Source organism: Alternaria conjuncta, assembly GCF_024043145.1.
Source record: "Alternaria conjuncta strain BMP 0040 chromosome Unknown scaffold_5, whole genome shotgun sequence".
In the NCBI taxonomy this organism is placed as follows: domain Eukaryota; kingdom Fungi; phylum Ascomycota; class Dothideomycetes; order Pleosporales; family Pleosporaceae; genus Alternaria; species Alternaria conjuncta.
Genome location: NW_026250094.1, coordinates 803050 through 825124, shown reverse-complemented (window position 1 = coordinate 825124; position 22075 = coordinate 803050). Strand labels below are relative to the sequence as shown.

At 54.1% G+C, this 22075-nt stretch overlaps 7 protein-coding genes across 7 annotated transcripts; 2 read left to right on the top strand and 5 right to left on the bottom strand.

Moving 5' to 3' along the window:
- Nucleotides 1–247: 247 nt before the first annotated feature.
- J4E85_003947 (uncharacterized protein) lies at nt 248–1706 on the bottom strand (the record flags this gene model as incomplete). The annotated part of the gene is made up of 3 exons (XM_051468210.1): nt 248–570; nt 620–1215; nt 1270–1706. The coding sequence occupies 3 exons, from the start codon at nt 1704–1706 to the stop codon at nt 248–250; spliced, it is 1356 nt and encodes a 451-aa protein (XP_051327802.1).
- A 2232-nt stretch (nt 1707–3938) lies between these two features.
- J4E85_003946 (uncharacterized protein) lies at nt 3939–4823 on the bottom strand (the record flags this gene model as incomplete). Its single annotated transcript, XM_051468209.1, has 1 exon — nt 3939–4823. One exon carries the CDS (start codon nt 4821–4823, stop codon nt 3939–3941), a length of 885 nt encoding a protein of 294 aa, XP_051327801.1.
- Nucleotides 4824–5485: 662 nt separating this feature from the next.
- J4E85_003945 (uncharacterized protein) lies at nt 5486–7336 on the bottom strand (the record flags this gene model as incomplete). The annotated part of the gene is made up of 1 exon (XM_051468208.1): nt 5486–7336. One exon carries the CDS (start codon nt 7334–7336, stop codon nt 5486–5488), a length of 1851 nt encoding a protein of 616 aa, XP_051327800.1.
- A 1122-nt stretch (nt 7337–8458) lies between these two features.
- J4E85_003944 (uncharacterized protein) lies at nt 8459–9520 on the top strand (the record flags this gene model as incomplete). Its single annotated transcript, XM_051468207.1, has 3 exons — nt 8459–8660; nt 8739–9063; nt 9139–9520. 3 exons carry the CDS (start codon nt 8459–8461, stop codon nt 9518–9520), a joined length of 909 nt encoding a protein of 302 aa, XP_051327799.1.
- Nucleotides 9521–9841: 321 nt separating this feature from the next.
- J4E85_003943 (uncharacterized protein) lies at nt 9842–11498 on the bottom strand (the record flags this gene model as incomplete). The annotated part of the gene is made up of 5 exons (XM_051468206.1): nt 9842–9978; nt 10025–10673; nt 10732–10983; nt 11051–11103; nt 11153–11498. 5 exons carry the CDS (start codon nt 11496–11498, stop codon nt 9842–9844), a joined length of 1437 nt encoding a protein of 478 aa, XP_051327798.1.
- Nucleotides 11499–13485: 1987 nt separating this feature from the next.
- On the top strand, nt 13486–15185 carry J4E85_003942 (uncharacterized protein; the record flags this gene model as incomplete). The annotated part of the gene is made up of 2 exons (XM_051468205.1): nt 13486–14514; nt 14568–15185. 2 exons carry the CDS (start codon nt 13486–13488, stop codon nt 15183–15185), a joined length of 1647 nt encoding a protein of 548 aa, XP_051327797.1.
- A 330-nt stretch (nt 15186–15515) lies between these two features.
- AP1B1 (AP-1 complex subunit beta-1) lies at nt 15516–17812 on the bottom strand (the record flags this gene model as incomplete). Its single annotated transcript, XM_051468204.1, has 5 exons — nt 15516–16130; nt 16178–16354; nt 16402–16970; nt 17018–17655; nt 17706–17812. The coding sequence occupies 5 exons, from the start codon at nt 17810–17812 to the stop codon at nt 15516–15518; spliced, it is 2106 nt and encodes a 701-aa protein (XP_051327796.1).
- Between the last annotated feature and the right edge of the window lie 4263 nt (nt 17813–22075).

Here is a 22075-nt window from a genome sequence, read left to right as displayed (position 1 = left end):
AATGATTGTGGTTCCCCGATGCATGCAGGGCTGCAGCGTCTCTGCTGCTGCTGCCGACGCTAGTGATTCTATGCCGTCAAATCCATGGTGTAGATAATGGATCGCTGAAATGCTTCGCAAACAAGAAAAAACTCCGCTCCAATGCATAGGTCGTTAGAGGCCGTCACCCGGGGAAGTAAGGTGATAGTGCGAAACGTAGGGATGAGTATAAGTCTGTGGCGAGAGAGATGTAGATGTGTCGTAGGTCTTAGTCTTTGCGGAGGGTGGTGGGCTCCGTGTCGGATCCGATGGTCTCGCCTTCCCAGAGGCTTTGAGAGTCATCGGTTGGTGATCGTGCGCCGATGGGACTCCTGCCACCGGTGGAGTAGGATGAAGAGGAGCCGCTAGCCCAGTCGTCCGAGTCGGAGTGGGCGTGGGATGGGAATTCCTCGTAGATGTCGAGCATGCTGTAGCCAGCACCGTCCATGGGGTCGCCGATTTCGACGTAGTCGTAGTCCCAGCGGAACTCCTTGTCGGATTGGGGGCGGGGGAGGAACTTGGCGCGGCCGAAGAAGTAGCAGACACCGGCAACTGGGGAAGTTAGCAGAAGAAAATAGTGGGGCAGAGATTTCAAACTTACGCAGACTGCCAGCTACCAGGTCAATGGCGTAGTGGTGGGAGAAGTACATGGTCGACCACCAAAGCCACATGGTGTAGAAAACGTACACGGGGAAGAGCTTGGGGAAGACGTGTCCCATAAACAGCGTCTCGAGAGTAGCCCATCCGGAGTGCAACGAGGGGAAGGCGCCAAAGACCAAGGGCGAAGCGTGGAAGCCCGAAGTGTAGAGATCAATGCCAGTCAGCTTGTCGATTGCCTTGAGTCCCGCGGCGTCACCAGGGATGCTGTAGTTGGCGGGGGCCAATCCGTATGTGTTCTCGTACCAGGGGGGCGAACAGGGGAAGACCATCTGGATCAGAACCGCTGTGATGTTCATGTAGCCAAAAGCGCGCGCCCAGATTGGGAGGGTGCCAGGAGGCGCCCAGATGAACATGCATGCGCTAACAATGACAGGCGATACATAGTGTACGACACCGTAGGGCAACCAGGCGAGAATGTCCAGGACGGTGTGCTTGTGCGCGGAGAGGATGTTGCTGAGGTTGGCGCCGTAGAGGATGTTCTCGAGGGCGGGGAGGACGCGGACCCAGATGGCAGGGCGGTAGTCTGGGGAGATGTATCTGGGGGATGTCAGTATGGATCCTGCCACAAGTTTGAGGAGGTGGATTACGCACTTGCAGCTAGAGAAGAGGAATAGCCATGTAAGAGTAGGGAGCAATGGGAGGAGAAACTGTCGTGTGATGGGCATACACAGGCCCGTCATGAGCAGCGTGGCTATGAATGTCTTGGCAAAGGGCCCCGGCGCCTCGCTCACGGAGAGGGAGAAGATGGCGAGGATGGCGAGGAAGAGATACTGGGCATCGTATATGCTCCAAGAATGGGTGCGCAGGGAGCGCAGGGTATCCGAGGGCGAGAAAGACGTCTCGAGGCCGGCGATGGATGACGTGGGCGCCTGGCGACTGCGTATGCGCGACTTGGTGGCCCTCCACTTCCTGCGCACGCGGTGGGGGATAAGACTGGGCAGGGCGGAGAGGCCCGGGACCTTTGTGCGCGACAGCATGTCGGCGGCGGTGCTGTTGTCGAGGAATGCGAGGTAGCTCTTGTTCGTCATGCTGAGGATGGCGCTGGAGGAATGGCGGTTCAGGGCTCGGTCGCTCGGGGGTTGTCTGTGTGGCGCAGTTCCAGGTAGGAGCAACAGCAGACACGCGACCAGAGGCGGGTGAAAGCACGTCGAAGTGGTACGGCGTGCAGGAGGTGGGCGAGCGGACAAGAGGGAAAGAAGGCGGAAGAGGGCGGACTAGGGATTATGAAAGGCAGCCGTGACTTAGTGGACACTGGAAGCTCCGGATGGCTGAGGCTTGCACAGCGCGCTGCCGGGGGGTCAAATTAGGTCCGCGACGTGAGCGGCTACGACGGACCCGGCTAGTCTGCGAGGGCGCTCAATTTCGTTTACACCAGGACGCTGTGACGGCCGCCAGGATTCGCATCATTGTTTCGACCGCGTTGGCAAAGAATGCGAGTGCCCGTGGTTGACGCTTTCTCTTTCACCGTGGGCACTCATGGTGGCATGCGACCCCAACCGTGGCACTGATAACGTTCCCAGGGCCTCTGCATCTGCATCTGCAGGCATGTGACCCTTGCAGCACACCCGTCGACTTCCTTATCACGTTGTCCGTCGCACTCACACATGGCTTTGTCATCTTGGTACGGGTCCCGTCTAGCAAAACTGCTGCTGGCCTGGCGCCAGAGTGATGCGCCATGCCAGAGTGATGCAGCGGTGCGTTAGACCCTTGGTTAGCTTGTCATGACATCAACATACAGGTGACCGCATCGTGCCGTCAAGCCATGGCAACCAACGCATGCCAAATCGTCTTCCATCGACTTCCGCATCCCGGTCCGTCGCCTGTACGAGATACGGGCATGTGCTGGCCAGCCTCGTTCGCTGTCGGCGTTGACTCACAAGGCGTGCGGCCACCCACCCCAGCCCCAAAGACACACGAAACATGCCCTGCACTCCACTGCATTGCCCAAACTTTCTCACCTCTTGCACGCTACTTACCAATCACGCCCCGACACAATTCTCACCGCACCAGAAAAGCCACCGCTGACTGTACCCGCGCCATTCCTACCGTCCGTCGCGACGTCTGAATAGGCGCCCTCGGCACCTCGCAAGATCCGCAACCCGTGCAGTCCTCGCCCTCTTGGCGTAGACACATCCTTACCCGTTTTTCCACTGCCATGGTTCCACCCGCAACCCTGTGCTTTCCACGCCCGATGCGCAATTTCTTTTTTCCTGTCCGATCCACCCACTGCCCAATCGCCGATGGCCATCTCGGTCTCGCTCTCTCGGACATGTCAGGCGGAGCCTCGGACGAACACAACCTCCACCGCGCTTTCCTCTCACGACATTCGCCCTTTCCCAAACCACACTAACCTACACTAACTAATCAAACAAATCTCTTTACCGAGCCACAGCCAAAGGAAAAAAACTCAGTTCAATAAAAACTCGATCACGCAAACTTCACTCGATTTGTAGGCTAAATCACAAAAGAAGAGTCGAGATTCGACATCGCGACCATCGCAATTTCCCTCCTCCTTTTGCCCTGACTCTGACACCCTTCTCCAACAAATGCCATGTACATCCTTTTCAACACTAACATTACCATGTTCATGCCTTGACTCGCTGTAACTGTCACTCCCCCAACAAACATGCTGCCCAAACAAACAAAACCCACCCGCATCCGCTGCCCGTCCCTTTCTCCGCCCGTTTGCTGTCCTGCATCCACACCGCAGAAAAGAAAAGAAGCACAGCATGCCCCGTTGTTTCACTAAAGCAGAATTCAGGTACAATCGTGCTACGCGAACGCGAAAATGTCGCGCAAGAACCTAGTAGTCTCGTTTTCGTATCCCGCGTATCCCAGCCTCTCTCTCCCCCGTCTCTGCGCGCATGTCTCGCGCACCGCGAAAGGGTCCGAGCGCGGCCAAACCGTCGCTCCGCCGCCGTCGTCCCTGCTGCAAAAGCGGGAGTCGGGTAATTGCCATTTGCTGACTACTTTTGCCGAGACCGTCGTGCTGCCGTTCGGCACGCCGGCTGACGGTGAAGGGTTGTCGCGATGATCTGTGGTGGATGATCTCGGAAGAGTCGGAACGCAGATGCGGTGGGAGGAGTAGGGGAGGAGGATCTCAGGGGATGCTCCACTGAAGGTGTGCGGTTCGGGATGGGATCGTCAGGTACGGTGTTGTGGAGGGAGGATCATGAGTCGATGAGGTTTTGGCAATGTGATGGCAACTTCAAGGTAGACGAGTGTGTGCTACGAGTATCAACTTGGAGCCCATCACAGTATCACCGGTATTTGTTCCACCCATTGTCCATTCCATAGTCTCCGTCATCACCATAGGCCTCATCTCCTCCCTCTTCTTCCTCGTCATCCTCATAGGCATCCTCCTGCTGCTGTTCCCTCTCGCGATCGTCAAAGTTCGGCCTCGTGACATAGAATGCAATGCGCCCATCACGTCTTGCCTCATTGACTTCCTCCGTGACATCCTCGTCAACACGGCCCTGATGATCAGAGTATGTATAAGTCGCATCGTTGTCGCCACCATCCATCGCCACGACGTGTCCACCGCCATCGGCATGCCAGTACGCAACAGAGGCTTCGCGGGCGCCGCTAAGATATGCTTCGTCTGGTGGATCGCCGGATGTCTTGAAGCCGTTTTCTTCAAGACGCTCCTTCCATGCATCAAGGTCTCTTCCTCCGGAGTCGCTAGCGGGTGGGCTGTATTCGTTGGGTAGTCCTGAGGCGTAAGATTCGCCCATGTCGGTGCAGTTTACGCCGGAGCCACTCGGGTTGAAGATGTTGGTTGGCTTTTCCATGGCTTGATCTTCATCGTAGTCGACTTCTTCGTCGTCGATGGCATCTTCAACGTCGCTAGCTTCTTCCTCACTGTCAGAATCTTGATCGCTATTGGCTTCTTCACCCTCGTTGTTATATTCATTGTTGGTGGCATCTTCGTCGTCGTCGTCGCTAGAACTCTCAGCCTCGCTGGAGTCCTCAGCACTGCCGGCATCATCATCGCCGCCAGATCCTTCTTCGTCGATAGCTACTTCAACATCACTGTTGTCGTCATCGCCAATGGCCTCTTGATTGTCACTGGCGTGTCTATCGTACGGCTTGAGAGCATGGCGCCTCATCTTCTCCACATCGTGGTAGGTTGGGTCACGAGGCATGTCGCGTATGTCGTATACTGTTTCAAGCTTGATACCCGAAAGTGTGGTTGTAGAAATGAGTATTGATGGAGTGAGAGAGTGAGAGCGCCGGGCTTTATGTCCTCTTCAGCCTTGAGCTTTCAGCCTTCCTGTTTCAACACAGCAATTGCGGTATGCCGTTCGGCTTTAGTGGCGCAAGGCAGATACAGCTGAGGTCCTTGGCCAGTAAACAGGTTTGATCGAGCGACATCACAGCTTACCTGTCGATCACTGTGATGTAAAGTCATATATGGCGGTGGCTGAACAGCGCCACCAGGCTGAGCCTTTCATCATGTCACTTGGCTATGCAACTAGACGTTCTCGTGCATGAAGACTTCGGATCGGATAGATAAGATGAGCAAATAGAGTTTCGTCTCCCTCTCTATATGGAGTAAAGACCTACGTATCATCAGACACGCTGAGCCATGCTATGTAATGCCAACGCTGAATGCCCTTCGCGCAGAAAAATGCAATGCAATACAGGAACCACCACAAAATAAAGCCGAAGCTATGTACAACCAGAAGAATACCACCGAGAACGATGTCGAACGACGCCATGCTCGCTCATCCCTGATATCGTATGCGAACTAACACCCAAACAACGCATCCCTGACCAACACATCCAACCACGTAAACCCACCATCCTACGGCGTATCAATAAGATCCTCCAAGAACTCATCGAGTTCGATAATCGTAAACTGCTCCGCCCACTTAGCCCTAAACTGCCTCCTCCTATACCCTCCATTGATCTGCTGACCCCAACTAATCAATTCAACTTTCCACCCCTTCTTCAACGCGCGCTCCACATGCGCGAGGAACCCATCCGACATCTCCGCCACGGCACCGTCGCCCGTCGCAAGAACCATGGTGCTAGGCACTTCGGTATCAATTATGCTCTGGCACATCTTCAAGTGAAGAATCTCGTCGACACCCTGCTCGACCCATTTCGGGGCCGAGGGGGTCTTCGGAGTGACAGCAGACGGACCCGTTTCAGAGTCGCTACCGCTGCCGGAAGAGCGTATTTGAGTAGCCTTGTGCCAGCCCATCTTCTTGACGTCGTTGAAGAATTTCTTCTTCTCAGAGTCTTCGCGTACGATCAGGACTTGCTCTTGCATGACGCTGTCGTAGCCGACGGCTTTGGATGTCTCGACGAGTTTCGCTACGTGGGGGAGGGGGTTGGCTTCGCGGTGGGAGCCGGCGAAGAAGCGCTTTGCTACCGGTCGGCGGCGCTCCATCAGTAGCGCTAAACTGTCAAAGGACATGTCGTATGCGTTGTGGTGCAGGCCGTGGTAGCGGAGCATGTCTTTGAGGCCTATCATGATGTTGGAGGCATCGACAAAGACATGCAATCCATGCGCTGAGTTGCGCTCGTTAAGCATTTGCATAGGGGCCACCAGCCACTTTCGATCATCAGGGAAAGTCTCCATCAACTTGTTAAACAAGTGATAATGACGCTCTACCTGTGATCTAATCGTAAGAGCTGGGCGCTGTCCGCTAAACGACTTACGTTGCGGCGTTGGGGTAGTGGGTGGTTGTTGAACGACGGCTGGTTGAGAACAGGTTCTTGGTACGGTGACCGGTCGAACAGTTCGGGGAACAAGTCCATGGTGTACCGGTGTGGTGGCACGAGGCGCTTGCTGAGGTTCGAGTAGAAGGTCCTGAGACGGGGCAGGTGCGAGTGCATCGAATGTTATATTTTGGGTCTGAGTCGGGGCCGGTGCAGTAGAGGGAACGACTACGGGGACTTCTTGAGGAGGCTGAGGAGTCACAGGCTGTGCCGCGGAAGGCCGCTTCAGTATGCTGGGGCGGGCCTTGGGTGTCCTGGGCTGCTTCTGTTGTGTCTGAGCAGCCTCGGTTGTGTCCTGTGCAAGTACTGGGGTAGGTGTCGCAGGCCTGATCTTAGCGCCCACGTTGGATCGTGAATGTGCTCGGGACGGCTTGGTTGGCATTTCCGCCACCTTGACATCCTTGGCAGTTATGCTGGCGATTTCATCTAGTTGTTTCCGCAGTAACGCCTGCTGTGCCTGTTGCTTCCTCTGCTCGCGTTCTTCCGCGAGCTGGGCCAAGGTGTCCTGAACAGCTTGGTGACGGCACCGCTCCTCTTCGAGCTCCTTCTCGGCGCGTCTGCGAGCCTTCTTCCGTTGGGTCTTAGTCAGACCTGCGTTGTCTATTCCCTGCTCGTCTGAGCTCTCGTTAAGTTTGGCAGGTGTCTTGGTCGATCCGAGGACAGGGGAGGGTAATAAAGCGTCGTCGGAATTGCTGAGTTCGGACTCAGGATCGAGTGGCGGCAACGGCGCGGAGGTGTCATCGGCGAACCCGAGGTTTTCGAACAGCTTCGAAAAGCTGCCGAGACGTATTCCTCCATCTTTCAGTGTAGAAGCCTGAGGTGTCGCCACCGACCGAAGCGGAGGGGAGCTAATCTCTTGGGTGCCCGAATCTATCAGGCCGATGGCGGTGCTGAAGTCCCAGCCGGAGTCGAGCGGTCGTGAAGGCATTTGATCGTTGTAGGCTTGCGAATCGGCGTATTGACCTGGTGTATACTTGTCGTAAGGAATTGGTGCTAATGCGTAGAAGACACTGGAGTCGTCAGTAAGGTGAACGATGAACCATGGTAAGCGGTCCCGAGGCCAAGCTCGCGCGTATTGAAGCCTGAACAGCCTTCACAGTCTGGATATATACTGCGCCGCCTGTACCGCAATAAGTGTCAAACATACCGTGTAACTGATCTCGAAACAATCGTCTTAGTCGCACGCTCATGGTCTATCGCGACAGGTTCAATGGAAAGAGTGTCTTCAGACCGAGTCGGGATCCACAGACACGAGTGAAAGGAAAGAAATGAGCAGTGACAAAGAATGAGCTTGCGCGAGGGTAAATGTAAGTGAGTGAGTGATTCTGGGTGGCGGCGGGGTGAGGGAGATCGGCAGGTAGTCAGGCGTGTCTCAGCCTCATATGGTCAGTGCTCCATGATTCATTCGGGTCGGGTCGCGAGGCCAACGCGGTGGCGAATGACACACACGAGATGCATGCCATTGGGTCTTCTCTGCGCCAACCTCGACTGGGCTTCAAGCCAGTCTTTACGTCCAGCTAGATTCTCTGAAAATTGCAGCATCGCAGCCCGATACTGCACACGCAGTGCTTGTTCGAGATACTGTCGGTGGTCCGACAGCGTCAAGCGTCCCGAACGAGACGAGCTGGATCGTCGCACAAGTAAACATGGTCTGGCATGTTTCGCTGCAGGGTGCTTCTAGTCTAGCTTCTAGCTACATGTTCACATGGACTTTGGACAAGGTCTCGATTTACTTAGCCTGTGATCTTGCCGTAAGATCTGACGCCTATATGACAATACGTGCGACGAACAATACAGTGAACATACCTACCGAGACGATAGTGAACTGCAACATAGCCGTCGTTTCCTGATACCGACTATCATGCTCATCTCCAATATGTACGATCAGCATCCTCACATTCAACATTTACAAACACTCCATTGAGCCTCGGCACAACCCTCGCGTCCCCTGCCCCACAACCCGCAGCATGTATCTCCAGCAACCGTTCCCCAAGTACCCCTCCCTTCACCCCCTCCCCCTCTCCAAACGCTTCTCCCTTCCCAAAAAGCCATGTCTGCAGATTTCTGGGCAGGCTACGTGTCCGGCGCAGCAGGAATAATAATCGGCAACCCCCTCGACCTGATAAAAACGCGTCTCCAAGCCGGTCCCTCGTCCCAAAATGTCGAAGCTACATCTCCAGCGACAACAGGCGCGGTAACAGCACCACGGGGTTTCAAAGGACAATTTGAGAATGCGGGGACACTCGTAAGAGGTGAGCAAGCAAATAGACACTCGAAACGGTATAAATGAAAGTGGGATACGATTGACTGACTCAACTCCTCCAGTATAGGCGCAACAGCACCCATCCTAACCTACGGCGCCCTCAACGCTCTCTTATTCATGACCTACAACCGCACCCTCACCCTCCTCCACGATTCTCCTGCATCGCCTACAAACTACTCGAAAGTCTTCCTGGCAGGTGCAACAGGCGGCCTCGCATCCTTCATCGTGAGCGCACCTACCGAACTCGTAAAGTGCCGCGCGCAGGTAGCGACCAACGCGACGACAACTAGTTGGAGTGTCGCGAGAGATGTTTGGAAGGCAGAGGGGATCAGGGGTTTGTACTATGGAGGTGGGATTACCAGTGTGAGGGATGCGGTGGGGTATGGGTTTTAGTGAGTTGCTTGCCTGTCCGTTCTCCTGGATGGAGAAGCACGATGATTGAGGACGTTGGCTGACCGCACACGCAGCTTCTGGTCCTACGAACTCTCGAAACAGGCCTGGTCCTCGCCAGACGACTCCGATCGCGAAACAGCCATGAAAGTACTGTTATGTGGTGGTCTTGCTGGTGTCATAACATGGGCGTCGATATTTCCGCTGGATGTTATCAAGACGAGGGTGCAGACGCAGATACTACATGCGCCAATGCGGCATGGGGAGGGAAGTGCGCTGCTAGGGTCAGAGACGCCCAGAGCACGGTTGAGCGCTGTCGAGGTTGCCAGGCATGCGTACAAGACAGAAGGTGCGGGCGTCTTCTTCCGTGGCTTGGGCATATGTAGCATACGGGCATTCGTGGTGAACGCCGTACAATGGGCTGTCTACGAGTGGATGATGAAATTGCTGCAGCAATAACACATCATATCAATCATCACGAATACATATAGACCATGACAAAGAAGAGCTTGAAACCGCTAGGTTACTATTCGATCTCCTCATTACATTTCGAAAGCTAGCCCTTTTGTCGACAAGGAAATTTTGGTCCACTACAGACATGCCCGTGATCAAGACCCGTAACATAATCTCTCCAAAGCTCCGTCATGTGTATACATGTGAAATGAGAGAGAAAAAGGTGTTCCTAACATGACAATGCTCATAACCAGAGCAGATGGGAACCCGTATGCATCAGCCTCTGATGCTTGCGCGTCGAAGAAATACCGCAAAGCAAGGATCACTTTACATGATCTGATCCTGGGTCAAACCACCAGTGTTCTCGGTACCCTCCATGGCATCGCCGCCGTTGCCCATGTTGGTGTACTTGACGTAGGCGAGACCCAATGGCCTGCCACCGTACTGGTATCCAGTGAACTTGGCTACGTATTGTTAGTAACAGGACTCAAAGTGCATGAACAAACATACCGATAGATGTCTCGGCATCTCCAGCCTGGGCGAACTCAACGACACCGGTTCCGCGAGAGCGACCGTTGGGCTCATACTGAATCTCGGCACGCTCGACCTTGCCAATCGTGGTGAAGAGCTCGACAAGATCCTCGTTACTAGTCGACCAGGGGAGGTTGCGAACGTAGATGGTGTTGCTGGGCTCTCCGCCTGCAGTAGCGTAGTCTGTGAATGGGTTGGGTGCGGCAGGAGCAGCGTTGGGGTCGAAAGCAGGGCCACCAGGGGGACCGCCAAAGCCACCTCCACCAGCGTAGCCTCCACGACCTCCAAAGCCACCACCAAATCCGCCACGGCCACCGAAGCCTCCACGGCCGCCAAAGCCTCCGCCAAAGGCACCGCGTCCGCCGAATCCACCACCGCGACCACCAAAGCCACCAGGAGCGCCAGCGAAGCGGTCTTCACGGACCTCTAGGTTGCGACCTTGCCAATCGTAGCCGTTGAATTGGGTAATGGCGTTGCGAGCATCCTCGGGAGTCTCGAAAGCAACAACACCGGAGCCCTTGGGACGGCCATCGGGGGCGATGTGGACGTCAGCGCGGAGGACTTGGCCGTTGTTAGCAGCTTGGCGGAAGAGGTCCTTCAGATCCTGCCAGCCGACGTTGTAAGGAAGCTAGAACTGGGTCAGTACACGCTATCGAGGTAAGCAAAGAAGAGAAAAGGGTACGAACGTTGGCGACATAGACCTGTCGTCCTGCACCACCTCCGGCAGCAGGGTTGCCGCCGAAGCCACCTCCAAAGCCGCCGCCGCGAGGCATTCCGCCGCCAAAGTCACCGCGTCCGCCGCCGGGGGCGCTGAATCGAGGCTCGGCCTCTCGGTCTTCGCGAACGTATACGAGTCGGCCCATGAGGTTCTGGTTGCTGAGCGATGCAACAGCGTTCTGCGCCTGCTCCCGAGTGGCATATTCCACGATGCCACAGCCCTACACCCAAGCAAAAGCCAGTCAACCTCCATCCTTCTCACGATCAAGACAAGCCATCATCCTTTACCTTTGACATTCCGTTCGGCAGCAGCAAGACGTCTGCGAAGAGGACCTCGCCAGCTATTTCCGCATTAGCCCAGCTCTTGACGCGGCGCAGCGCATGCCGTACCTTGGCGCATAAAGTCCTTCAGGTGGTGCCACTTGACATCGTAGGACAGGTTGCCGACGTAGACACGGCGATCTTGTTGCGAAGAATCCCTAATACTCTGCATCATTTCACCCTTGTTCTCGACAGGTCGCGATGAAGCTCCTCGGCCAGCACCGTACGATTGGTAGCCTCCTGCACCTTGCGCACCACTTTGGGGGGAGCGCGAGCGGCGTTCAGTGCGGCGGTAGTCCTCGCGACTGCGTGAGCGGCTACGGGGCGAGTAGGAGCGTCTGGAGCGTCGCGGTGAGCGAGATCGTCGACGGGGAGAGCGGTCGCGCTGGTCATAGTTGTCAGTTTCGTACGACATGATTGCAAAGTACACGCAATGTGTCGAGGCGACGAAGAGGTTCTGGGAGGTTCGGCGATGGCGAGCAGGTGCGGGCTCGCGTGGGTGATGGGGTTGAGGAGAGGTTGCGCGAGCGGGTGAGGGCAAGCAGCTCGGAGCTTGGGCAACGACAATCCGCCCGGGCGGCAGTTGCCGGCAGCGACAGTCACGTGACGGACCACCACCCAGGCGTGAGCAATGAGCGAGGAAACCAAGGGTGCTGGCTGCCTTGGAGGGGCTCATAGGTAGCTAACACCGGTCCCATCACCATCGCCCACGCTTACAGAGACCCATCCAGCACTGCAACAGCCTCGCCGTCCACCTGACCTGCGCCTGGCGGCGGAAACAGAAAGAAGAAACATGAGCACTTACTCGGTCGCTTGGACGATAGTTATCTCCTGCAGAGTCTGGTAGGGAGAGGTCAGCAGGCAACGTGTCGGGTCGTGAGAGAAAGCAGAACCGTGATGGCGCGGAGGATGGCAAAAGCTTTGGGAAGCCAGGGAGGGGAAGTTACGGCTGCGTATATAAGAGGGGCCCACTTACCCATCCTGTGTATTAGAAGTAGCTACCGGTGACACTTGCTAAAAGGCCGGCTTCCCTGCCAGCTGGAGGGCCAAGTGGTGCAGATATCACGCTGCAGAGAAATTGCCCTTCTTCCGTCCACGCCTCAATGATGACGCTGTATGGGTCCTCGACAGTGCAAGCCTCCCCACGGCACAGCACCCACGCAGCCAATCGCGTTGCAGAGGCGCCCACCGAAGGCCTGAGGGACGTCCCGGCCGGCTGGGTTGGTCGACGGAGGTTGAGGTTGCAAGACCGATCGGGAGCGCGTCGGTAAGCCTGGGATATAGCTGAACCTGTCGTGAACTGCCAGCTGTGGTCGATGTCACGCTATCCCACCTGATGAGTCTGGGTTTTTTTCGGTTTCGTGGGCAAGGAAAAGCGCGGCAGATGTCATGCAAGCAAACACCTTGATGGGTGGATTGATTGTGATGGAGGGCTGTGGGTGGGTCTGTGGAGTCGTTCGGTCGCTGGTCGTGCCTTCCCCCACCATCTCGGAGGCCGTGCGCTCCTGCGGGAGCGGGTTCCTTAGCCGCGGCTTCTGTCTTCCATTCCACTATTTACTCCGCGTGGCTTCGCTGTTCAAACGCTCCAGAAATCCACATCACCTCCTCTATTCAATCGCGAGCCGATCAGCGATAGCCGGTGGTACGGCTGCCAGTAAGCACAATTAGGCCACCACAGGCCTGGACCCCTAGCCGTGTGCACTGTTACATCGTCAGATCTCATCATCGATTCGGCCCAAATCGTAACACCAGCATGCACTCTCTACCCGTCCTTGTATGACCGGTTCTCCCGGTCTGTACATCATCGCTGGTTGCACAGTGCGGGCCTGGACTTCGATTAACTGCACCCTGGTTTCAGTTGAGGCACATACATATACTTCAGAGACACGTAAGCTGGCCGGTCAATTAGAGTGCAAAAGGCCACCTGCTGCCACTTTGAAACACCATGTTCGTCAGCTTGCCTTATCTGCTTCTCAACACGAGCAATCAATCGCCTTCAACACGCAATCTGCTTGCTAGTCGCGGACAGGTGCGGAGATCTCTCTCTTCCTCCACCTCTCCGCGGAACGACATGAGCTGGCCAAGCTCTTTAACCTATTCCAGATATGGATGTGCATACTTAAAGTACGCTTACAGCTCTGACGCGAATTGAATAAGGGAGTTTTCCACAAACGCATTGAACACACTACAATGCGATTCGGTAATAGGGCCAACGGGTAGGCGACGTCATCGGGACCAAAGCCGAGGTTCCCCACAGACTGACATCTCGATGCATCTCAAGTTCATCCTTTGATCAAGCTGCATGTTTACTCTGCATCCTTACGTATCCAATATAACAGCAGCCCAAAGGAAACATTGCTTGAAGGTCTCGTGACCACAGCATTCCTGCTATCGAAGTCAATATGCCTACCAAATCACCGTTTCCCGATGTGGAGATTCCGGCCGTTGACCTCTGGGGTCTAATGTTCGACCGCAAAGACCGCGACTTTTCCGACGATAAAGTCATATATCGCGCTATCAACTCTGGTCGAAAGTACACATTCGCCGATGTAAAAAGCAACGCGACATTATTCGGCGAAGGACTCCGGAATCTCTGGGACTGGCAAAAGAATGACGTGCTTGCTCTATATGCGCCAAACGACATCGACGTACCACCAGTCATCTATGGAACCTTCTTTGCTGGTGGTATTGTCACTCCTGCGAATCCAGGGTATTCAAAGGATGAGCTAGCCTACCAGCTCGAAAATTCGGGGGCTAAAGCGCTTGTCACGACAAAGTCATTCCTGGACACCGCGTTAAAAGCTGCGGAGAAGGTTGGGATTGCAAGTGATAGGGTGATCTTATTGGGTGCCGAGAAAGACGAGACACATCGATGCAAACACTGGACTAGCATCAGGAAGACATCAGGCGCATTACGGTATCGCAGGAGACGGGCGGATCCTGAAGACCTGTCGTTCCTGGCGTATAGTTCTGGAACCACAGGATTACCGAAAGGCGTTATGCTCAGTCATCGCAACATCGTCGCCGACCTGCTTCTTTGCCAGGGCGCAGTGGGAAACTGGTACTCATCCGCAAACGACAAGTTCCTGGGAGTTTTACCATTCTTCCACATCTACGGACTTACTGGTCTGGTACATCAGACACTGCATCGCGGCATTGAGCTCGTGGTGATGCCTGCTTTCGACATGGAGACGTTTCTGCGGACGATACAAGAACACAAGATTACATTCATCTATGTTGCACCTCCAGTCATTGTACGCTTGTCAAGAGATAAGATGGTGGACAAGTACGATCTCTCGTCAGTCAAGATGATAACCAGTGGCGCAGCTCCCCTTACGAAAGAGCTAGTCGATACTGTGCACAAGAGACTGAACCTCAAGATCAATCAAGCATACGGGCTCAGCGAAACAAGTCCCATGACACACACTCAGGTACGTTCCCATCTCCACAACACCGAGCGAGATATGCTAACACCCCCCTCCAGCCATGGAACGAATGGTACACCTCCGTCGGCAGCGTCGGAAAAATGTTCCCCAACATGACCGCAAAATACATATCCGCCTCCGGCGCCGAACTCGGCCCCGGCGAAGCAGGCGAACTCTGGCTCAGCGGCCCCAACATCTTCAAAGGATACTGGAAGAACGAGTCCGCAACCGCCGACGCCATAACGCCCGATGGTTTCTTCAAGACAGGCGACATCGGCTTCCAAGACGAACAACACAACTTCTACATCACGGACCGCGTCAAGGAATTGATCAAATACAAGGGTTTTCAGGTACCGCCTGCGGAGTTGGAGGGGAAGTTGATGGAGAGCGAGCTCATTGATGATGCGGCGGTTATTGGGGTGAATGATGAGGAGCAGCATACTGAGGTGCCGAGGGCGTATATCGTTGCTTCGAAGGCTGGTGCTGGGGAGGCGGAAGCGAAGGCTATAGTGCAGTGGATGGATAAGAAGGTTGCGAATCATAAGAGGTTACGAGGGGGTGTGGTGTTTATTGATGAGGTGCCGAAGAGTGCGAGTGGGAAGATACTGAGACGCGTGCTTAAGGAGAGGAGCAAGGATGATGTGCCTTTGGGTGTGGTAGTCAAGGCTAGACTATGAGCGAAGAGGATCTCACTGCTATGTTAGCCTGTATACTGTACTGTGCCGCACCGGCTGTATGCCTCGAAGAAGCAAAGCTGTCATGTCAAACCCGTGATGCTACAGAGAGGAGAGAGCATCAATCGTTTGGTAGGGTGTGGCAGTGAGTCGAATATATGCTCATCACAAGTGACAGGAGACATCTTGGTGCTTCATACCAGTATCTCTCGATTTGCACACATGTGATCGTATCAAGGCATGCTATTCCAGCGCCAGTAGATGCTCACTAGATATACGTTTTCCCTAACATACAAACACCCAAACCGGAGCAACGGCTTCGAGACCATCTGTCTAGAACAAGTCGAGCAAATCCTGGTTGCTCTTCTTGCTCTGCTCGCCGCCTAGTTGCTGTGCCGGTGGTGGCGGTTGGTTGGTATCCATGCTCATGCTCGCAAATCCATTCATGATGTCATCGTTGCTCATCTTTGTGGCCTGGGCTGGCGGTGCGGCGCCGCCTCCGTCCCCAAACAAGCCTAGCAAGTCGTCCATGTTCGATTGTTGTGGAGCAGGCGCGTTTGTGGCTGGAGATGCGACGCGTTGCGGGGTGCCAGCGAGTCCTTCGAGACCTGATGAGCCATGTGTGGGTGTTTTCTGCATTGAAGCAGGCGCGGAGCCGTCGAAATCGATATCCAAAAGGTTCTCCACGTTTGAAGGCGCTTGTCCACTGACGGCAGCAGCTGCTGCTGCTGCCGCAATTGGGTTTTCTCTTGCTTCTTCCTGTTGCTCTTCAATGGCAGCCCGTTGCATAGCCTCTGCACCAAATCTGCCCTGTCCAAGGAAGGCCTCTGGTGGCTTGTGGTAGACTGAAGCGAGAGTTGATAGTTCTGTGAGTAGCGTCTCTAGTAGTTGAGGAGGCAGTGACCGTATTGTGGATGTGATCGGGGGTTTGTCGGAGAGCACAATATCCTATTCAAAATTAATGTCATGTTGCGCAGCGTAGTAGACTAACGTACCTTGGTGATCTGGGGATCACTAGAAAGTAGTCGCCAATATACGTATGCTCGATCGCGGATATCTGGGTTGTCGTTGTCTGCGGTAGCGGCCTGCAAAACCTTTGTTACCAAGCCTTGTGCTTGATCTGGCTTCTTCAGGAAAAGCTTGACGACGGCTGTGAGTATTTGAAGTTGTGTCTGGTGGCTGTTAGTTTCCGTGAATCCATCTTGGAGGGCAGACGTACTTGAGTGAACTCCTCGGCAAATGTGTCCACGAAGTTCGACAAAATCTCACCCGCGTTGTTGATCTTCTCAGTGTACTCTCCGACAATCCAGATCAGTGAGGCTCTCGCGTTGGGCTCATCCAGCTCGTCTATGCACTGGCAGAGGGTCGGTATTATGCCTTCGTAACCGGGGTATTTGCGGAAAATATCCTTGATCACTACGATCGCTTCCTGGACGACGTAGTTGACTTTGGTGTTGATAAGGTCCAGTAGTGTGTTGACGCACTTCTCGCTTGCGCTTTCGATCTTGATGGCGACCTGTCCGATAGCCTTCACGGCTCGTCGCACGAAATCCATGTCCACCTCCATAGCGTACTCCTTCAGCTCAGCCAGTAGCTGGTCGACGTTCTTGTCGTTCGCTATTCGCACCATGATTTCCAACTTCTGCATCTTCAGGTACGGCGGGTCGTTGTATTTGCAGAAGAAGACGCGCATCTCTTTGCTAAGGATATCCGATTGCTTCTGGAGGAGTAGGTCGATGTTTCGGAGCGCAACGTACTGTACTTCAGGAGCGGACGATACGAGCGTGACTATAGCATGTTAGCGACACCCCTGTAAACCTCCGTCGTCAACATACCTAGTGGGGGAGCCATCTTCTTTGCATACGACTTCATCATCTCGGGAGAGATGTTTCGCATGTGCAGGAAGACGACCTTGACAGCGGCCAGCACCACACTCGGGTTGACGTGCTGGAACTGTGGAACGACTCGCTCGCAAATGTGCTCCGCCTCCTTGACATCTGCCGGCTTGTAGTCTGCCAAAGTGGTGAGCAGAGTGACTCGACCCCACTCTGTACACTCATTCAGCGCCAGAAGCATCTTCTTCAGCTGCTGTGACGATATAACTAGGGCCTTGGTTTCCGGTGCTGCCTCCTGAATCTCTACCAGTGCAGTGACCGAGTTTGCGACGACCATGGGGTTCGGGTCGCCAACCAGTTCCTGCAACTGCTCCAGGAAGCCGTTCTCGATGCACATGGACGGGGCGAGGTCGAAGAGCTTAGCGACACAAAGTGCTGCTGTTTTCCGTACGTACGGAGACTCGTCTCTGAGTGTTTTCCGTAGCGGTTCCTCCATATAATCTGTCATTTTATCGACGCGGATACAGCCCATTGTTCGGATCGCCAATGCTCGTATGAGCGGGTTTGCGTCTTCGGAGTCTTGTACGAAAGTGTTTACGGCGAGAATACAGAGATCGGGGTGTGATTTTGCGTAATTCCTAAGTATTTGTCAATTCCCACCTGCCTCGCAACCAGAACTTGGACCTACATGAGGTATAGATATACCAGCTTCTTCTGGTCAAGGTCGGCAGTCGCAATGTTCTTCAGAACGTCAGGGAAGAGGGCCGAGACATCTTTACCCAGCGTCATGGACATGATAGTCTTCTGAATGGCTTCTTTCCTGCCGCAGTCTTAGTATGCCCCCAGTGTAGTCCTCGCAGTTCCAGGCGCTCACCGTTCGTAGGCATATTGAGATCTGATGCAATGGTCAGCTGTGAATCGCGATCTGGCTCTTTGGGAGATTCATACACCAGACCCGCCCTCAATTCGAACGTCTCTCCCTTTCGCGGGGGCGCAAATGCGCCTCTTATCCTATTAACGGCCATCTTCGTAGGACCGTACAGGCTAATCGCTCAGCCAAACCCCTCCGACTCCGGCTCGTAGAATCTGGAGCCTACTCCCCTACAAGGCCGAGGTATTGGGAAGCGCAAACTTCTTTGGCGATTTATCCTAGCTGTCGAGAAGTCGGTGTCTCTGGATCGAGGGGCGTGGGTGAAGGTGAAGTGCGGGTTGGGTTAATGTTGGTGGAGCTTCGCGACTGCCAGACTGCCACCTTGATGATGCGGTCTGTGCGCCGCCCCGGGCCCGCAGCCATGCATCGCATCTAGCCCAGCCCTGAAATGCTTCGACGCTCCCACTCTCATCATCGGCGTAGCAGCATGGTAAGTCGAATGCAACAACCAACACGAATTGTATGACGCTGAAGTCTGACTTCATATCGCAGCCTTCCAATTTACCTAATCTACGTCGACTCTTCGTGGAAGCGCGCAGCGAGGCGGAGGAGAGCGCGTACTCGAGGAAGGCCGTATGCTTTCTCTATCAGTATCAGTTCGGTCATCTGGTGGGCTAATACAATAACAGTTTTACAACCTTGCCATATTCATGTCATCAATCGCTGTCTTTAGCTTGGTCGCTCAGCGAATGGCTTCTGCAAAGGCTATCGGTTCATGACCTGAGAACAACACCACTACATCATCAATTTCATGATCAACCCATGAGACAGGAAAGAGAAGCACGGCCCTTTCTCTAAGAATGCAAGAGCATGCGGTTCCAGTTGCGCTTTATTGCGGATAGACCTGGCGGCCGGCGCTTACTTGAACAACAACCCACCTCGGCGCTTGAGACAGCGATTCCATGAGTTCGAGCCAGACATCCGCCAATTAAGTTATTGGCGGGTGGATCTTATGCCTGTTACAAGTAGGTGAGGCGCGAAGTGATACTATGCGCCCTACTAGTTTCCGACTTGCCTGCATGTAACCCTAAGATGCGGCGCAGTAGCAATACCCCATATCAATAAGAGGACATGATGATTCTTACTGTTCAATCCATGCTCCTGGAGAGTTTTCTATCTTCCATTTTACCGACATGTTTCATTCCGCGCCCACAGCTTCCCTAGATCAAGATAGTGACACAAAAGACCGGCCCCTCATTCGAGCTTCAACAACGTTCTACGACCGAATCGTCACTGATTGGTGGTGGTGGGAGCTACTCAGCTGGACTGTTAGTCTCGCCTGTATGGCGGCTATCATAGGTGTTTTGTGGTATTATGATGGCAAACGGCAGCCAGAGTACCTGGTAACAGGCATTACGCTCAACGCGTACGTTGCCGTCTTCGCTGCGGTCTCTAAAGCAGCTTTGATATTACCGGTTTCGGAAGCTATTGGACAGTTGAAGTGGATTTGGTTCCAGAAGGAGGCGGCCTTATGGGATTTCCAGGTCTACGACGCCGCAAGTCGTGGACCTTGGGGTGCGGCTCTGCTTCTCATCAAGACACGGTGCAGGTTATTATACCCAGTTGGAACCGCGTTATTACTCGCTGACATGATACCAGACACCTGGCGTCCCTGGGTGCATTGATTACTGTTCTAGCGCTCGCATTTGAGCCATTCTTCCAACAGATTGTGGCCTACCCGGAAACGATGATTGCCGACCAGCAGAGTACAACATGGGCCGCGAGGAGTTTTGTACCTCATAATGCACCTGTATCGCGTAAGCTGTCATTCGGTGCCCGCCCAGACCCGACAATGGGTGCAGTAATCGATTCCGCCTTCACTACTCCAGAGGTTGGGATCAGGCCATCTACAGCCACGTGTCCCACAGGAAACTGCACCTGGCCTTCATACTCGACGCTTGGTGTCTGCCACGAATGTCAGGACGTGTCCTCATTGATGGAATATTATTGCAAGAATAATACGAGCTTGGATCGTGCAACAGGTTTCAGAGAGGCCGTGGACCCTTGCGGATTCAAGGTCAACAACACTTTCCTAGTTGGCTCTACGGGGCTCGTTGGTTTTCGTCGAGTAACAAGTTTAACGACATTAATTGTTAACACGTCAAACGTTCATTCCCGATACGATCCCTTCTTAAACACCACCGAGTTTGCACACGCCACTTTACCCATCGCGGATTTCTATGTTGGGTACACTCCCGGAGGTCCTGCCGCTGCAATGAGGAACGAAACGCCAGTGCTGATGGAATGTCTACTTACTTGGTGCGTAAAGACTCTCCAAGCCCAAGTCAACAACGGTGTCCTCGAAGAATTGGTCACCAACACCATCACAATACAGCCGGACAGCTATGACGCGTCATCACCGATCGTTGCCGCCCTTGGAAATGACACCTTCAACATTGTGAACCAAACTACGGAGCTTCTGCGCGACTGGATATTCTCTGATATGCCTCCCGCACTCATCCAAAATCCAGAGTACCCTTTTGCGTCTGACATCGGCATATGGAATTTTCACCAAGTACCACCGTACGACTTCGAGGGGCCTCTTTCCAATGTCAGCAAGGCAATAACGAATAACTTGAAATCGCGCGGGATAGGCACCGTCCCTATCGCAGGTACAGCGTGGACGACGGAGAAGATCGTTCAGATACGTTGGGAATGGATTACGTTGCCAGCCATTTCACTTGTTGGAAGTCTAGTCTTGATATGCGCGACGATATTGGAAGGCCGGCGGACCCAGGCTCCTGTGTGGAAATCTTCAGCGCTGGCCACATTGTTACATGGACTGTCTGAAGAAACACAGAAGCGTATTGACCCTGAACTTTCCTCTAGTCAGACGGAAGCAATCTCCAAAGCACTAAAGGTGACTCTCTCATCTCGGAGAGGTGATGCGCGTTTGGTGGCCTCATGACCGATGACCGATCCGCCGTATTCGTCAACCCTCTGTTCGATGTCCGCCGGTTGACGCAGACGCCCGCTTGAGTATCTTCGCTTGGTAGAAATGGGTCACCAGGTTCCTCCAATTCACCTCCCAGGTCCATATCTTCCTGTCGTCATCCCAACAAAACGTTCCCTTTACGGTCACCGACACACCAGTCAAATGATTCTTCCCAATGTTGACCCAGGGCGGCGCCTGTCGTAGTCGCTCCTCTGGTAAGCTACCCGCACGCCTAAGCTCATCGACGCTCTTCATCTCTCCCAGTGGCCCAAGTGTCTCCGACGACACAAGAACTGCGCGCTTCCGATCAGCAGTGATGCTATCGAACGAAAAGATGATCCTAGATCGCGGGATAGGGTCGCCAGGCCACTTCAGTGTACCTGTTGCGGGATCGCGACGAGGAAGCGCAAGGAATATTGTGATATCCGGAAGATAGGTGGACATGAAATGGCGTTCAACATAGTCCTTGAAGTGCGAAGAGACTAGACGCACGCTGCCCCAGAGATGGGAAGCATCGCGGTGGTCGGCGTGTTCCAAGATCTGCAACCAAAGCTCTGTAGGTAGTGCGGGGGGTGTTGATCGAAAGTCGCTGATGCTTTGATTCATATGAAGTGAATTTTTCATGAGTTGTAGAGTCGAAAGAAGCGTCACCAGATGTGATGTTTCCAACAGGCTTCCTGCGTCTATCGATATAAGTTGGGCGATCTATGAGTCATCGTTGGTGGCCTATCCGATGATGCGGCCGACTCAGCGAATGCATACGCCACCCCAAGGCTCTTGTTATACTCTACGCAGAGTAGAATAAGCCTTTGACTCAGAATTGGTTCAGGTCTTTGTTATCGCTAGTCACCGAAGGTGTACTTTGGTATGCGGAATAGTTGCGATAGCTTCGAGGTCCCCTTATATGCTGGCCTCGCAATGAATTATGTATTCGTAGCACACCACAGTATCACTGATTAAAGTCATACTCGTTCCAGACAATTGTTCTTCATCAACTGTTACTTCATCGGTCATGGAAAGCATCAGGTTCGCTTGGTGTTGTTACAACCAAGCCTTAGTGGGGGCGAGAGCATCTTGGGATGACGTCGCCGATGTTACAAGATGCCGTGTTGCGGCATGTTCGTGCCTGATCGTCGCATGGTGTCCTGAGACATCCAGGTTTCGACACCTTCAATGCATTCATGCGTAAGTA